Source organism: Chiloscyllium punctatum, chromosome 38 (genome assembly GCF_047496795.1).
Source record: "Chiloscyllium punctatum isolate Juve2018m chromosome 38, sChiPun1.3, whole genome shotgun sequence".
Taxonomy (NCBI): domain Eukaryota; kingdom Metazoa; phylum Chordata; class Chondrichthyes; order Orectolobiformes; family Hemiscylliidae; genus Chiloscyllium; species Chiloscyllium punctatum.
Window position 1 is genome coordinate 28,124,434 of NC_092776.1, and position 19,298 is coordinate 28,143,731.

Sequence of the window (19,298 nt, forward strand, 5' to 3'; positions counted from 1 at the left end):
TAGGCCCCTCACCACTCACTGGTGAGATTCTCATTCAACTGCTGAAACATTAAGCAGACAATCAGGCATTTTCTTCTAGCCACTGAGAATCTCACATTGTCATTCTCACTGAATTTTCCCAATTGTTTCATCAGTGCTCATATCATTCAAAGGTTGGGAAAATTCCGCCCTTTAAAGGAATTTGGCAAAATCCTTCAAAATGATGCTAAAGATGCAACATGAAGGCAAACTACATACATTTTCCAGTAATCTTTCCTAAGTGTAATCAGTAACTGACATTACAACAAACATTCACAGAAAATCAACAGACTAAATAACATTGAATTGATTGCAATCCCCTAAACTGCTTCAATTCTAATAAATCCTAATGCAAATACCGTCTCTTCTGGGCACTGCGTGAATAAGAAAGCTTTCTGAATCAGAAAGTGGAAGCACTTATGTGGTAAACATCAATTTCAAGTAAATGGATTAACCATAATTAACATTAACGTTTTCGAATCACTCATCAATTGAGGCTAATTATAGGATTAGGAATGGACTAAAGTTGCATTCCTTTGGCAAATTACAGGTTTCGAAACAAAGGAGTTCAACCCTTTATATATAAAAAGGACAACCTCTTCCAGTTTCACCAAAGCGACCCATCAGCTATCACATTAATCTTGATTTTTAGTAAAGCATCACTATTAAAGATATTGAGAATGTTAATTGCTCAAAGTGGATTGTATTCTAGGAGCTTGGAAAGTATCATTACAAAAAGTAGGTAGGAAAGGATTAAGATCTTAATTGAGTTGATGTCAGAACATGTTTTCTATGTAATTCATTTAAAATAATACATGTTTACAAATAACTAAAAGACGACTAGAATTCTTGTCAATTGACTAATATGCTTCAAATATAGGAATTGCTGGAAACATTCTTGGGGAGAAAACAGAGTTAATGTTTCAAGTTAATTTAGTTATGATGAAGAGTCACCAGACATAAAACATTAAGATGGCTGATTTTCCAACCTCATCCTCTCCTTTGGTGGCAAGGCCCTTCAGCTTGCTTCAACCTTTAGTTCTGTAATAAATTCCCTTAGGTTCTAACACGGCCTCTCCTTGAACTCACTGCATTATTCTGTGTTATCAGAGGCATACTGACGATAACCAAGATTATCCTCTCCACCCTCTCAATATTGCACAGCTTCGATATTGTCAAACTGCTAGTCTGACATTCCATCTGTTGAACTGAACCTTCATCCAGCTAAGAAATGGAAATCTTGTTCTGGGCCCCACCAAAATCTTCATTACCCTCTCCACTTACTGCTCAGCAAAACTGTTTGTCAGCCTTTTATTTAACTTGAAATTGAGCTTCTGACAATTTTTTTCTCCATTGCTCCTATTTCCAACTTCCTAAGAACACCTTTGTCAGTACCTCAGACACTCTGCCAATGAAATCTTCATCGTACCCAGATTTAATTGTTCCAATGTTCTCCTGACGAGCCATCCATCGTCTCCACTCCATGAGGTCCAGCTCATTCGAAGTTCTGTTGCCTGTATCCTATTTTGCATCATGGTTTCTCACTTCTTACCATTCAATTTAACTGCTTATATTATCACATGAGCTCTCAACACCTCAAATTCAAAACTCACATCCTCATCTTTAATGGTGATATAATCTGAGCTCTATAACCTCCTTCAGATGACAAGTTCCTGTTCCACTGCCTCTTGTGCCTCCTTTTTCTCTAATATTAATGTGCAGTTGCCTAAGCTCCTATGCTCTGGAATATTGCACCATCAATCCTTTGTTTAAAGAAAAAAACACCTGTGAAAATCTTCAGTGCCCCCTCCTAACAGCATCCATTTCCTGGACAGTCTTTTTAAAATTTATTCTTTATGGATATTATTCGACAATGAAAACAAAAACATCTACTTTAAGGTTTTGTGAATTCTCCTCAATGCTTTGTTACAGTAAGGGTACGACTCAATGAAAGTTTTTGTGAAACACATTGGTGCAAGCTTGAAAGGCGTAATTAGGTGTTATATAAAAGTAAAATTTAGATCAAACATAAAAATTGGAATTCAGTGCTCAGACAAAACCTAATGTAGAGTATAACAGTTGGATAATCTGCTACTGGGGCCCCACCAGCATATAACAAGTAACTGATTTGTCCCTGCTAGAGTGTGCCTCAATCAAGTTAAATTCCATCCACAGTTGGTTGGGACCATGCTGTTCCCTGAAAGAACTTAATTTCTATTTCATGTCTGAGTTTCAACATAATTGCCGAATTTCTGATCATCCCCAAAACAATTCTCTACAAAAATGCAGTAACAATTTTCAAATTTGAAAACTAGTAACACTGGGTAGTCTCTGAACTGTGCACAAAGTACTTGCGTTCAATTATACAAAGTTGCTAAAACTGTCTGATGTAGTTTACATAAATTTAGTGCAGCACTTAGCAGGAATATCATCGAGAGCCAATCTGTCAAGATCAATCAGTTTAATTAATATTACTGGGTCAGTCAAGCTCAAATACTACCATTCTATCACACTACTGGACATCTATCCGATGATACCTTTGTCAAATTAGACTGAACTTGAACATGCATTTTTAACCCAGTATAATGGGTAAACTGTACAATTAAACATCTGTATTTTGTGAAATTGATCATTAGCTTTAAATGTTTAATCTGCTAAATGCTCCAAGGAGGACTGAAGTTTGTGATCTATTTTGACATTGATCAAGATTGTGAACAAGTGAACACCGCTTGTGACAAATAATCCATTTTTTCTCCTCCCACATTCCTTAAGATTATCTAGTCTTGACAGCACATTTTTCCAATATTTGTAACTATTTACAAGAGCTTTAACTTAAGCTCTGTATTTGGCCATTGTTTGCTATTTATGGCTCACCAAAACCTACTATGCATGGAGCAGTCTTTTAAAGAATATAGACATTCAAGAAATATCATTCATATTTAGGATTAATTGCCACCATGCTCATTTTTTATTCACTCATGGGTTGTGGGCATTGCTGGTTGGCTAGCATTTATTGCCCATCACTAGTTACCTTTGGGAAGGCGGCAGTAAACTGCCTTCTTGAATCGCTGCAGTCCACACAGAGTCATAGAGATGTACCCTTTGGTCCAACTTGTCCATGCTGACCAGATGTCCTAAATTAATCTAGGTCCATTTGCCAGCACTTGGTTCATATCCCTCGCTATTCATAAACCCCCCCAGATGTCTTTTAAATATTGTAATTGTACCAGCCTCCACCACTTCCTCTGGCATCTCATCCCACCACCCTTGGCATGAAAAATTTGCCCCACAGGTCCCTTTTACATCTTTCCCCTCTCACCCTAAACCTATGTTTTCTAGTTCTGCACTCCCCCAACTTAGGGAAAAGACCTTGTCTATTTAAGCTATTTGTGCCCCTCTCAATCTTATAAACCTCTCTAAGGTCACCTTTCAGCCTCTGATGCTCCAGGGAAAACATACCCAGACTATTCAGCCTCTCCCGATAGCTCAAACCCTCCAACCCATGTTGTAGGTTGAGAGTCCAGCTGAAGTAATTTTTCTCCCAGAATACTTGCAGCAGTATACAAGACAGTTGGGAACCTTACTCATATCTTGAGATATTGAAGAGCATTAATGTATGAACAAAAAAGAGCAAGGGTGTGACAAAGTTTACAAACTTCTGTACATTTTCTAGTTTCTGCCAATTAAAAACTTCAATATAAATATTAATGAATTTGGCAATATGCATTAATTTAAAGATGCAGCACACATCAGAAGATCTCTGCTCTTACTTTCTGACTGTGGTCACAATTTCCCTAAGAACAGATTCTCTCTCTGTTCATGTACTACAATTCCTAGCACATCACTATCTACAGCACAGAAGGAAGCCATTCTGCCTACATGTTTGTTCCAGCCAAGAAAGAACCGTGCAGCCTAACCTCACCTTATAGTTCTTGGTGTGTAGTCCACCACCCTTTCAAGATCACTAAGTGAAATTATTCTCCATTAAAGAGCTATTAATGATATCCTCTCCTCCAATATATGTCATTCTATATTAAAGGATCAGATAATACAAGTCGCTCTTGTTGAATTAACAGTCTGAATTTCTTTAGTAGACAAGATTCTCAAGAAGACAACAGCCAAAAACCTATCATGACTAGTGTAATAAAGCTACATAATTATCCAATTTACTATCTATTTTTAGAGTTTTTGACTAATGAATCTAATTATACCAAACTTATTGCCTCTTCATAGGCCTCTCATCGTTAATACATTGTTTAATGTCAATATTTGATCGCATTGTACCTAGGTCAGATACCATTCCAAGCCATTGATATTATTCCTGTTCCATTTAATTTTCACACTTGAATTTTTCATGTTTTGCTCCATGACAACCGTAAACCTAACGATATTGTATTCATTATTTCCTCAATGATACCTCACTGAAATATCTGTCATTTGTTCAAATTCATTCCCCAGAGAAAGGTCCAGCACTACCATTTTCCTGGTTGATTGCAAATATACTGAACAAGAATATTCTCATGTACACAGTTCAGAAATTCCTCTCAATTGTTGGGTGGAATTTTAAGGGAGCTAAGTGACATGGACTATACATACAAACAAGGAACAAGAGTAGGAGACACAGCTCTTTCAGCCTACTCCGCCATTCAATAAGATCATGGTTGATCTGATTTTAATCTCAAATCAATATTCCTGCTATGGTGAGATGTGTGGCAGAATTAGGCAACAAGTCCAGGAAGGCCCACATCAACATCAGGAACAACTCTCAACATTTCTATCTTTTATAAGCGGCATGGCAAATTTCACCCAAGACAATGGCCAGATGCCAACTGATAGGGATTGCTGTGGTTCTGTTTGCCGAGCTGGGAATTTGTGTTGCAGACGTTTCGTCCCCTGTCTAGGTGATATCCTCAGTGCTTGGGAACCTCCTGTGAAGCGCATCTGTGATCTTTCCTCCGGCGTTTGTAGTGGTTTTAATCTGCCGCTTCCGGTTGTCATAACCTCAACACCAAGGACAGGGAAGCACTGAAATCACGAAGAAACGATAAGAACATAATCATACTACCAGCAGACAAAGGCAGAATGACGGTCATCCTGGACAAAGCAGAGTACATGCAAAAAGCACAACAACTACTTGCAGATACCAACACCTACCAAAAGAGGGAGTTTGACCCCACCCCACAGCTCACCAATAGGATAAACAACACACTGAGGAATCTACAAAAAACCAGACAGATAATCAGGTTTGACCTACAAAGCATGAAACCTGAAAGCAACAACACCCCCAGATTCTATGGACTACCCAAAGTGCACAAACCAGACATCCCACTCAGACCTATAGTATCACTACCAGGGACACCATCACACAAACTGGCTAAAGGACTACAGCAGAAACTGAAACACCTGATCAGCAGATCCAGACACTCTATACAATCGACACAGGAATTCTTGGACATCATCAGAAATATACACATAGACAAGGAAGAAACCATCGTCTCATTCGATGTAACGGCACTGTTCACCTCTATCGACAAAACCCTAGCCACAGAAACAATAGCCAACCTGCTGGACATACAGAACAGACAACAGGACATTGAACCTATCAACAAAGACTGCATACTCAAACTACTGGACTTGTGCCTCACAACACACTTCACATTCAACAACCAAATATATGAACAAATCAAAGGAGCACCCATGGGTTCACCCATCTCTGGACTCATAGCAGAAGCGGTAATGCAAAGATTAGAACAAACACTCTTACCACAAATTCAACCCAAACTCTGGGTCAGATATGTGGATGACACCTTTGTAATCATTAAAAACACAGAAATAGAGAACACACACCAGATCATCAATGCCACACTCACAGGAATCTGATTCACTAGAGAGGAAGAAAAGAACAACCAACTCCCATTCCTAGACGTGATGGCACAAAGAACACCGAACGGAGAATTCATCACAAAGGTATACAGGAAAGCCACACACACAGACCAAGTCCTAAACTACGAAAGCAACCACCCCAACACACACAAAAGAAGTTGCATCGAGACACTATTCAAAAGGGCCACAACACAATGCAGTACACCAGAACTGCAAAAAGAGGAAGAAGAACACCTATACAATGTATTCGCCAAAAACAGATACCCCCGCAATTTCCATCAACAGATGCCTAAGGGAAAGACAACGGAACGAGGACATGCCGCAACCCAAAGGACTAGCCACACTACCATACATCAAGAGCATTTCCGAACTGACAACCAGACTACTGCGACCACTAGGACTCATAACAGCACAAAAACCAACAGCCACTCTCAGACAACAACTCACCAGAACGAAGGACCCAATACCCAGCATGAGCAAAACCAATGTAATATACAAAATCCCATGCAAGGACCGCACAAAACACTACATAGGACAAACAGGAAGACAGCTAACGATCCGCATCCATGAACACCAACTAGCCACGAAACGACACGACCAGCTATCCTTAGTAGCCACACACGCAGATGACAAGCAACATGAATTCAACTGGGACAACACTACTGTTATAGGACAAGCAAAACAGAGAACAGCCAGGGAAGTCCTAGAGATAAAAACAATGACTGCAGATGCTGGAAACCAGATTCTGGATTAGTGGTGCTAGAAGAGCACAGCAGTTCAGGCAGCATCCAAGGAGCTTCGAAATCGACGTTTCGGACAAAAGCCCTTCACGGAATTCCTAGAGGCATGGCACTCATCCACTGATTCAATCAATAAGCACATCGAGCTGGACCAATATGCTGACCACTGCAGCGGACAGCTGGAACTGACAACCGGAAGCGGCAGATTCAAGCCACTACAAATGCCGGAGGAAACATCACAGAAGCACTTCACAGGAGGCTCCCAAGCACTGAGGATGTCACCTAGACAGGGGACGAAACGTCTGCAACACAAATTCCCAGCTCGGTGAACAGAACCACAACAACGAGCACCCGAGCTACAAATCCTCTTAGAAACTTTGATAGGGATTATTGCTAGTTAAACGCCTTAATATCAGTCCAATTAATCGCATTATTATTCCATGTCCCATCTGCCCTCTGGTCCCTAGCCCTGGACCAGGAGGCCTGGGTTCAAGTCCCACCTATTCCAGAAATGTGATAACATTTCTGAACAGATTGATTACAAAAGAAAAGTTAATTAAAAGAAAAATCAACCACTCATCTTACCAAACTCGCTAAACATTTGAAAACTTAACAAGAAAACCAGCTTAAACACCTGGCATATTCAGCTTGTCACTTGCTCCAGATGGCCTCCACGTTGGAAACTGGGCACTAACATCTTGAAGCATACCACACAGGCGGCAGACACACACACACACACACCCCACATCCACAGACATTGGCATCAGCATGTGTCAGCCTCTGCAATGGTCATGGCACATCTATAATCCACTTACAGGATACTTCTGCACTTTAATGTTGAACCTCAGGCTCCAACAGCAACTATCATTGTAACACCTCAGCAAGGACAATATGCAGTTAGGGATAGGCAAACAGCTCTGGGAGTGGCAAAGCATGAGTCTTAGTGGGTGGTGTGTACAGTAGCAGAGATGTGAATGTAAGGTTTCAGACATAAGTTCTGTTGTGATTTTTAAGAATCCTTACAGTGTGGAAATGGGTCACTTGCCCCAAAGGATCCACACTGACTCCCGCACAGCATCCCACCTAGACTCATCCACCTACCCTATCTCTGTACCTGTACATTTACCATGGCTAATTCAACTAACCTATATATCCCTGGACATTATGGGACAATTTAGCATGGCCAATCCATCTAACTTGCACTATCTGGACTGTGGAAGGAAACCGGAGCACCCGGAAGAAACCCATGCAGGCACAAGAGAATGTGCAAACTCCATATAGACAGTCACCCAAGGCTGGAATTGAACCTAAATCCCTGGTGCTGTGAGGCAGCAGTGCTAAACACTGAACCACTGTGGAACTTACCCTGGCTTTGTGGAAAAGAATGACATTGACTTTCTTCCTACAGTACTGCGTATCCCTCCACATAAGTGAAAGTGCGTTCACCCAGGCAGGACCCTCAGACCCAGGTTGGCATGTTGGGAAAATGACTCAGTTCTAACACCTTGCTGCATTACATTCAAATTCATCCCTTTAAGAAAGCACATCTGCTTTTTTTTAAAACCTAGTTGTGCTTCTAAGACTCGGCTGCAGCAAATCACGACAATATCTTGGTCATATGGTCTGACTGCCATCAGTTCCAATCGTTTATGTTCCTGGCAGAGACCTAGATTTGATTGGTAGTTTGAAAATTTGATTTGTAATTTGAAATTTTTATGATGGGTTATCAGTCAAAGTTCAAGTAGCTGTTGAGTAAACCTGAGAAACCACACTTCCAGATATAGGTGCACATGGAAATGCTGAATACAGAGAAACACTGACTACAGAAGTACGTTGTGGAACCCCTGGTTGGTGAGAATAAGCTGATTACATTTTCCTTTGAAATCATATCTGACAATTAACATGTGGTATTCCTAATTGATGATATGGGGAAAAGTACAATTTAATCTCACAGCAGCAATTCAGTCCCATAGAAACACTGCTAACAAATCATGAACATTTTCAGAAAATGAAGTGAAATCTGTGGCATTACATAAACTATGAAATAATTTGGGGTTAATTGTCCATGTCCTCCAGCTGACAACCACAGAGTTTCATACAAGTTTCAGAAGGGTCACTGAGTCCAAAACATTAACTCTGTTGTCTTTCCATAGACGGTATCAGACCTGCTGAGTTTCTCCAGCAATTTCTGTTTTTATTTCAGGGTTCCACAGGTTTTGCTAATAAATTTTGGGAGTCATTAATGTGAGACCTCACTCGGCTAGATCTGAGGAAGAATCACTGATAGAAATATCTGAATATGAAAGCAAAATCTAAAGGAAAATTATCATGAACTTTGGACAGTGGCAAGAAAAGAAAATGAAAATAAATTAACAAAGGGAAAAGAAAATACAGATAATGAAAAACTATAACAATGTTCAGCCTTCAAAGGTTCACACATTTTGCAGTATTTTTAAATCGTTGTTGTTTACCGCTCACGTTTCTAACAACCTTTAAATATTTGCTATTTCATTAATTAACATAAGTGCACATACTACAAAATACAACCTCATGACATAACCACTTGTGATAGGTCGATCAATCCTTTGAGTGCTATCCCGATGTGAAAACAGAAAAGGATATTATGCAGTTTGTAGCAAAATATGATTTGCATTCAGAATGGATGACTGGATCTCATAATTAATTTTTCACTACCTGCTGTCTTCAACTTATAGATGCCAAAGGAAAAGTTTCAAGTTCTAGGAACAATAAATAATAATACATCCAATAAAGCTCTCTATTCAGTGTGTTTTTCCATTGTCTGGGGCTTTACTGCAGTTCATTATTTCAAGTCTATTTTCTCAGCTGAAATGCTCGTCTTCAGGTGGGGAAAACAAATAACGGTATCAGTTTGATGAATTGGAACCATACAGAGTAAATAAGAAGGACTTGATAGAAAGAAAAAGGCCATAGCTCAAGGGAGTCTGGACATGCGACTGTGAAAAACATTCAAGTTACAATATTTGCTTTGTTGAAAGAAATGATAAGTAAGAAGATCTACACCAACTGGATATTGAAACTACATCAAGTCATTCCACTACTGGTTAATATTTTATAAAATAGTTCAGGTGGTTTATATAGTCACTTCCATTCTCTGACTGTAGGCTATATTGATTATTTTAATGCTCATAAAACATATTTGATTGAATTAACTGATAAGAATCAGTTACTGACTGAGATTAACAGTTAATATGACTACCAATCTGGGATCAGCAAATCAGAAATAGCTTATGATCAGCAGCTCTTGAATTCAGAATTAAGTGTAGAGGCATGAGAACTCTATACCTGACCAATGCATTAGATGCTCTGAGAACCAGGCAGTTATTTTTGGAATCCCATTACACTATAAAAGTTCCACATACTTTTATACAATTTTCAAGAACTTAAATAGACCCATGAGTAACAGATGGCTTTCTCAAGAGGACCTCAATGTTTAAAACTAGCTGGGACCTGATTATATATTTCACCTTTATTTTTGCATGACTGCAATTTGTAATAAGTCCAGAAGTGTTTATGCAACTACATCTCTGGACTGTGCTTGGAGCTGGATATCACTGCAAAATTTTATTAGAACTGTGCTCAAAACGCAATATATATTTAATGGTCTCAGGTTTTCCTGTTAGTAATGAAAGAGCAGTGTTCATCATTCACCTTCATAACAGGTATTCACACAATTTTGACAGGTTTTAGATAGTATATTTTCCTGTCATCAAGTATTTGTTTCTGTATGGTGTCAACACTAGGGAATCTGTGAACAGCGTAAGGAACAGCAAGACTCTTCAAACAATCAGATTGAAGAACCTCCAATGAGGCACACAAAACATGAATCAGAATGCATAATAAATTGATCAGAAATTCCATGTACACCATGTAAAGAAGTGAAACAAACACTGGAGAACATAGCTACAATTATGAGATAATGGTAAAAGAGACTAAAAGATACAGTTAAAAAATTAAAACCTGCAAAGTTAATTTGCTTTCTAAAGGAATTAAACACCATGTTTAAAAGAAAGGTATTTTCAGTACCTAAAAGGTTGCTCAGAAATAACAACGTGGTTCAACAGTCAGAACTCTCTCACTTTTAGAAATAGCCAGCTCTATCAATATCTTAGTTTATACCATCACTGACATTGAATACTGCATTCAACAATGTACTCTGCGGAGGAGCAGCATATCTAACATATTTCATATGAATTTCTATATTTCATTCTAAATGCAGTTGCCAGAAATTGCTGACAGACTTCTAACAACAGCAAATGCTGTTAGGCTCATAGTTATTACTGCAACAAATTCTGGGCCTTTTGTCATTGCTTTTTGAAAGTAATGTGCAGAATTTGATTTCTAATTCAAACATTACTGCCAATGAAGTCAGTAACAATAAAGTAAATTAGAAAAATAGTGTTAGGCCACATAGTGTTACAGCATTTGGAAAACTGCATTCATTTTCTGTTAAAAACAGAAGCATTTGATTGTAAACTCAGAGTTTAATAATTACAAATCAAATTTCTTAATTCTTCTCACAAATCAAGTGAACAAATTGAAGGATATGAGGGGAACAAAATAAAAATTAATTCAACACACCTTTAACATCAAAGAATACAGAATGTTAAACTAGAGCCTATTCAGTCTAAAGTCTCTTTACTGCTTTTTAAGAGAGAGCCAATGATTTGGCTCTTTCAGAAAATTATGGTTTGGCACTTTTTTTGTAGGGCATTTCATGTTCGAACAATCCATTATAAAAGATGCTAAATTATTGTCCCATACAGTCTTGGTGATGGCATATTTATTGTAATTAATAATTACTCTCTAGTGAACATAGGCTTTTCATTATTGCATCTAATTCAAAATTTTAAATAGCTTCTATAGGTCCCTCTGGTTTTTGTTATTTTTGCACTAAGATTGCCAGGTCACGTGCATATGTGCATCTTAAGGGAACCATTTGTTCGCTGTGCTGTACATTACATTTGCTGAATTGAGCAATGATCGGGTATGCTCTTAATCTTCTCTATTCCAACAAAAGGCCATCAGCATGACAACTATCTAATTAGCTCCATGTAGCTGAACAGCTCGACGGTGTGAATAATACTGGCAGAAGCTTTTGGACTGCAGAGAGAGGTAAATGGTATGCCTTTCTCTACTCGAGAAGCCTGAAGAAAGCCAATTTCCGTTGCCTCACTAGTTGCTGTTACTGTGACCTTTAATCAGTAACTAAGAGACTTTACAGGGACTGTACCAATTGCTGGTGACTTGTAGGAATGAGTGTAGTGAACCTGAAGAGAGATTTAAAAACAGAATATCCTGGCAAGCAAAACAATCATCTCAACAAAACCTGTGGCCTGGGGCCATTGAATTACTTTGCCAGTTTTTACCCTTCCACGCTTAACATTGTGTGTCTGTGTGTGTGACTGAGTGAATGAGAGAGTATGCGTGAGTGTGAGAGTGTGTGTGTGCACGTGTTGCATGCATGGATATGCGTGTATCCGTGCGTTCCGGGGGATAGAGCTTTAACCAGTATGTTATATATTTTACCTCTGGTCAGAATATGTTTATTTGTAAAAATTGCAGTTCTTGTTAATTCCAGAAATGAGGTCCTTTTTCTTCTTGTTAGCCTGGGTCTACCTAACAGATAAATTGGGGAATGTATGTACTTTGATAACATTTTTAACTTTTATGACAACTCTGGGAATAGGACTTGATTTCCAACATGCCACCCCAGTGAAGTGTGACAGTTAAACAAAGCTTTTTGTTTAAAACACAATCTTATGCATAGTTCTTCCTGTAATTGCTGAGAGTTTCAATTTCTTCACACTGTTACTGGTCTCTCTAGAGGCAGACATAAAATAGTCCATGTCACTATTTCAAAGACGTGCAAGGGAATTATCCCTAGTGTACTGGACAATGTTTATCTTTCAATCAGAGTTGCATAAACAGATCACCTGGTCATCGCCACATGACTGTTTGGAGCAGTATGCAGTGAACAAATTGAGTGTCGTATTTTACATATCGAAATAGCAGTCATTTCAGAGTTACTTAATTGGCTATAGTGCTTTAGAATATCTTGAGGACACAAATTATACCAAATAAATATCCGTCTTTCTTTTATTTCTCCAGTTGTCTTTAGTAACACCATTTGTGGGGCTTTCTGCACCATGGTCAATTTGTTATGCACTGCTCATTTTCATCCACCCATCCAGCAAGTATCTTGTAACCGCCAGATGTTGCCTCCGTCCACTACATCTTGGAGTCTGTTATCGTCACACACTCCTGCCCCTAAACACTGGCCATGTCTCTTTTTAACTTGTCACACATTCCTGCTCCTAAACATTGGCCACCTATAAAATAGTAGTTTACCTAAGCTGAAGTTTATTGCAGGCTTTGGGACACCAAAGTCAGAACCAGATGGAGTCATCCCAGCATTCTTTACAAAGAAGTCTCGCAATTGGTTGCCTCGATGTTCACGATTCAAGTAAAGCCAGTGGAGGGGATGTAAATGCTACTGGTCTAATCAGAGGGCCAGCAACTCTAAAGATGTAATGAGCCCACTAGGAACAGTAGGCACTGCAGATTCAAGTAGGGCATCTCCATTTTGAGGCCTCAGAAAAGCAAGCAAAAAAAATTGAAATCATAAGGATAATGTAAGCAAACCCCAGTGGGCAATCTAGTGGGGCTAAGGAGGACAAACCGCGCCCTCATTTCCCTCTGTCTCTAATAACCTGCAAGGCAGTCTTCATGAAGGTGACAGTCACCCTAAGTAGCAGTGACCATGCCACTGTCAGCAAACAATGTGCACATAGGAAAATAATGAATTATAGGGCATTAATTATCTGAAATATCTGCTCACTTGTCCTTCTGGTCATTTCATGATGAAATTTCACAGTAGCATAACTTAGGGAGCTGTCTCAACATAGCTCACTGCTATTCTCCCTGCCTGGAGGACAGAAAGACTCCTGTTCAGTGCCCAGATAACTCTCCCCGTCTCTGATGACTCACAGTGCTGGAATGTCTGCATCTCGGACTCCAGCCAAACAGGTTTGAGCCAAAGGTCCTTGAGCTGCAGACACTTAATGTTGATAGAGTTGGCACTGAGATGGATGATCAGCCATAATCATATTGAATGGTGGAGTAGGTTCCCAGGGTTGAATGATCTATTCTGGCCTATAGTTTTTAAGTCATTTCTATGGTTGTCCAGGAATTCCCACATACTTAAGCTATGACACCCCACCTGTTCTGCCCTATTCATCTCAGATGAAATGACACTATGTTATTTGATAAAGTGTATGAACTGTTATTTTCCAATGGAATTGCTAGACTTAAAACTAGATGGATTGTGGATTAATGAATGAAGAATAAACTCTATTCAATAAAGGTTCAATGGTTAGCACTGCTGCTTCACAGCGCCAGGGACCCAGGTTCGATTCCGGTCTGAGTTGATTGGAGTTTGCACATTCCCATGTCTGTGTGGGCTTCCTCCAGGTGCTTTGGATTACATCCACAGTCCAAAGGTGTGCAGGTTACGTGAGTTGCCCATAGCGTTCAGGGATGTGTAGCTTAGGTACACTAGTCAGGAGAAATGTAGAGTAATAGGGTAGGGGAATGGGGCTGGGTGGGTTACTCTTCGGAGGGTCGGTGTGGACTTGTTGGGCCTGTTTCCACACTGTAGGGATTCTATGAAGACTTCATTGCTATATCAAAGTGGGTGTAAATAAATCCACTATAAAATTATTTACAAAAATATTTATATGCAGACAAACAAAACAGAGATTTAAATTCCTTCATAAGTATTAATATTGCACTATTCATTTATTTGGTATGAGAACAGTGAAGTTAGTAAGAAGATAATACTCCATAGTAGCTTGATTTACCAATGCCACTAGGCTGTAACCTACCTGCATTTATGTCTTCATTGAGACGACTGTATTTAGACTGGTCTAACTTTGTCCAACACTTTTCAATAGGTACCCAGGCATACGTTTCTGGACACAGCAAATCAGATGGATGGTATTGACCCTAAGAAACAAAAGCAAAAAAAAACACTGGCCATAAGTTACACAATATTAAGAAGAAAAATCGATTTATCCCACTGTATGGAAAACATGCCCTGGATGAAAAATTACACAAAAACCAAGTGATTTTGAAAAACAAAATACAGTGAAGTATTACAAATAACTGAGAAAAAAAGCACTAAAACATACAAAAGCTATAGGTTGTAATAACTTGTACACAAGAGGATGAAACTAAAGCATCTTTAAACTGTAGCATTTTTATTAGTGTGGTGTTATTGTACATGATACCTTAACTTAAAGAAAAGATACTTTCTTTTAAACTTAAAGCTGCAAATAATTTACATACAAAGTTCACGACATTCCAGGTTCCCAAAACAAGTGGAGCTTTACGTGGTCAGCTAGGTCTTGCAAGGAATAAAGGAAAACCTGAACAAAGTCTCACCAACTTCTCTCTCAAATCTTACAGCATACACGTGAACAGCTGGAGGAATAAATTATTAGAAGCCAGTTCTTTGCCTGCCATCTCTGCCAGGAATGAGCACACGGTTGATAAATGAGGAGAAAGGAATGGGAAAAATAAAAGATCCAACAACAACTTTTTTTATATATAAATTGTTAGAAAGTTTCTTCCTACAATAGCACTCCTTTCTGTTGTAGCTACAGACTCAGTGTCTCAAATCTGGCTATCTGAAAACTATGCTGTATTGTTTTAAAATCATAGTGAGAATCCCAATTATCCAAGCTAATAGAGATCTCTGTTCTCTTGGATGGAAATTGGCACATAATTTGGAATTCTCAAATGTTCGCTTTATGCATGTGTTATAGAAATATGTCACATACTGGAATACAAATATACATAACTGTCAATGGGCACAAGATGAAATGTCAACAAATTTGCAAAGATTCATTCTGCAAGAATCAGATTGTTGATAATGGATGTTTCATGTTGTACATGGTGTAGATTTTGCTGTTTCACTTTCTTTGTTCAAATTGCTTTCTAATATTTAAATCACTTACAAATTTTAAAGGGTAAAATGTTCTCCTATTTAATGAAGTTTCATGATATTATTCTTCAGATATTTGGGTTCTAATGTGAACAGAACCATGTATAGCTTTATGCTTGATTTCTACATTATCTATGTTCAGATGGACATGGTTTAAGTTTCATTGTTGCATTCTGGAAGTGGCATTGGAACTATGTTTACATGCACTTAACTGATGGCTTTGAAAGAAAAACCTTGCTTTTAAAGCACTGATTTATTCACCTCAAAGAGTAGAAGACAGAAAATAACTGGGCTGCTGCCAAACAACAAAGTTTCCAACAAGACAGGGAGACAGATTGCAATAGTCCTTTTTTAGAAAGACAGGATCATCCATAAGGTTAATGATTATATAGGTTTCTTGCAGCTGGAAACCGGACCGTTAGGAAGAATAAGCCTGTAAGTGCAGTGATGCAGTTTAGCAGACTCCACAACAGTAATGGCAGGAGAAAAGAAATCCTGAGTGGTTTAATGCTAGTAAGATAAAGATCCAGAAACAGAAGGCTGTCGAAAGGGAGTGTGAAACAATCTATGTTAAGAGCAGTGTTAGTACCTTACTTAGGGGTTTCAAGCAGAGACATTCACTAAAACATCAAGTGAATGTGTAAGTTTGCCAAAAATAAACCAGCTACAACACTGCCACCAGCCAGACAGGTCTACAAGATTTTAAAAGCAAGTACAATATAAAATGAACTTTGAACTTAAAATAAATTATTTGATTGCAATTGAAATAAAAATATATTGTAAATGTTATTTGTTTATATTCATGCAAGAAGGAAAACTTTGTAAACTTTAATAATCTTGCTATTATACAGAATCAATTATATAATTCATACTTAAACATCAGTAATCATACCAAATACTGCCCAAAAATGCATTACAAAAACAGTGGATACACAGAAATATCTTCAAAGCTGTAATTTCCTTGGCAGAAGGTCAGATATAGTGCTTTGTGCCATCTGATCATATTACTGGCCTCGTATTTATTGTTCTGTATATAATTAAGAACTCAACAGGTAAATTTTGCAGCTGAAAAGTTCAGAATTTGAATCCTGAATGAACTAATAAAGTGTCTGTTCCAAACATAGCACAATCAAATTATTCACTATATATTGATTTACAATTTAATTTGAAAGAATTATATTTCACTACAAATGAATAAACCTGTTTTCAGTTAGGAGGTATTTCATGTTTTGCATCCAGTTTCTATTTTAACAGAAAGCAATGCAACATTTGACTCATCAAAGACAATAAAACAGTTTTATCAAACTTCCTTTAAGGTCTGCTTTGATCTTGAAATTCTTTTCTATGGATCTGCAATTTAGGTTACTCGCATTTTGAGAGGGGGAGAAAAGGCCACTTTATCTCCTTGGCGCCTAAAAGTTTATAGTTAGAAGACAGTGGCACACTGCCTAAAACAGTTACAACAGAACCACAGTGTTCAGTTTTCAGGTTGAATAACTGTATTCATGCTTAAACTCTTCTACAGGAATTAGTGTAATCCTCTGAAAACAGAGCAGGGTTCAGTACAAAGGTGGCCCTTTAATGTTGGTTATTCCTCAACTGCTGTTAAAAATACATCTTGTATGAGAAAGCAATTTTATTTCACTTTCAATTTGTTTCATATGTTTTATCCCAACATGATTCAATTTTCCTCAGATACACCTCAAAACCAAATGACTTCATGATAAAACTGAGTTAAGAGAATTAAGTCAGTCATCGCATGCGATGGCATTTTGATAAAAACACCACACTTTATAGGGAATTGTAAGTGCATTTGCCTCTTTGGGCAGAAAAATGTGCATGCACATTAATTTAATAATGGCTAAGGTAAACAACATAAACTTACAGTCACTGTGGAGGAGATGAAACCAGCCAGAAGAAAATTGGAATAATCAAGATTTGAGATGACAACGGCATAAATATAAATTTTAACATCAGATTAGTCAGCGGTGGAGGTGACAAAGTTAGAGTCATGGAAGTACACTTTCTTAATAATAAAGAAGACATGGGTTGGGAACTCAGCTCAAAATGAGCAGTCTGGTTGAGCCCGAAACAGTGGGTGGGACAGAGAATGGAATCAGAGGCTGAAAACAACGGTTTTAATTTTATTGGGAGCTGAAGGCAATAGTTTTAATTTTACCATTGCTCATCTGGAGGAAACTATGGATCATTCAAGAATTGATTTTGGATAAGTACCTGACAACAATACAAAATATTTTAATATAGTTATGATTGAATTTTTAAAATTTGAAAACAATCAATTTCTCTAACAAACACTGAAAGTTTGCTCGAGATAATCATTAAACACAATTCATGTCAAGAACATTCCACCCGCACCTGTGTCAGCTACCCAGATCTGAGGAAAGCCAAAATATGCAAAAAAGTATTTTTAGATTCTAGTCTTAGCATGTTTCTTTTCCAGATAGTCAACAGTGAAAATACAGAGAAATGCAATTCTATGAACAGAAGTTTTCTAGTCAGCCTTAATAAATGAGAATTAATAATAAGGAATGGCAACTACTGATTCAAACAAAATAGAAACCTATTGGAAAAACAGGCCCATTACAAAAACAGAAATATGAATAAGTGTTGCAAAAACTGAATTACTGTAAGTGGATTACATTGTATCACAGTCTTGTCACCAGATAGATTCTACGTCAGTTATTCTTGAAGAAATTTTTTTATTAAACTTAAATATAATACTTTCTCAATATGGTTTCCATTGGCTTGAACACATTGCAATATAAAGCAGAAGAATTTCATTAAACTCCAGCTGAATTCATCTTGAAGCAAGGCAGTGCCTCAATTTATTAAAATTCAGTCTTTTCTGTGAAAGAGGACACCAGTAGATTCTTTTTGATAAATGTAGTCAAGGACTTTGTGGCCCCATTCACTTATTTCATTACACTAATATAGATTGACTCAATTATATTCTGGTTGAATGCTTTGCCTCTTATAGTAAGTAACCCAAACCTGTCTATTTTGACTAACGCTGTTGGGAGTCAGGAACTGGACACAATGGCAACACAGGGTGAACAGTATAGATCACTAAATCCAATCTGGGCTGAGGCTGCAAATGCTTTCTTTTAAAGTTAACCATTATAAAATCAAGAGAAAGAAGTCAATTCAATTTAAGTTCCAAACAGCATATTTAGGATAGTGTTCATTAAGTTTAAGTTGTTATTAGTCCAGGGTTGGTGCTTGTTTGTGATGATTTCTGCTAATTGCAATGGTTTATTCAGACTTGTACAGTCTCTAGGTAAATTTCTTTGGCATCCAAAAAATAACTCTGATGAATCAATTCCCAGCATAACATTGATCTTATGATGCTGGTTACAGATAAATAAAATGATTTCAATATATTATTCCTAAAATCAAAAAAACCTATAAAGGTTGTGTAATTTGTCTAATAATAAAGGGACTTGTATTGCTGAGTGGGCCATACTAATTTTATGGTTTTTGGATAATGTAGATGCTCACAAGACTCTTTTTGTTTACAACTTTTTTAAAGCTTTCTGTTTCATTCAACGTATCTCCATTATCTAACCAAATCTCCTCTGTCCTTTGCTTGT

The 19,298-nt window shown here is 37.8% G+C and overlaps 1 protein-coding gene across 11 annotated transcripts in view; it reads right to left on the minus strand.

The window, feature by feature from the left end:
- LOC140463477 (arginyl-tRNA--protein transferase 1) overlaps positions 1 to 19,298 on the minus strand; it is a 219,889-nt gene that overhangs the window by 16,541 nt on the left and 184,050 nt on the right. For all 11 annotated transcript variants that reach the window (XM_072557481.1, XM_072557479.1, XM_072557487.1 and 8 more), the window contains one exon: positions 14,567 to 14,687. In XM_072557481.1, coding sequence (XP_072413582.1) covers positions 14,567 to 14,687 — 121 coding nt within the window. The remainder of the gene's footprint in view (positions 1 to 14,566; positions 14,688 to 19,298) is intronic.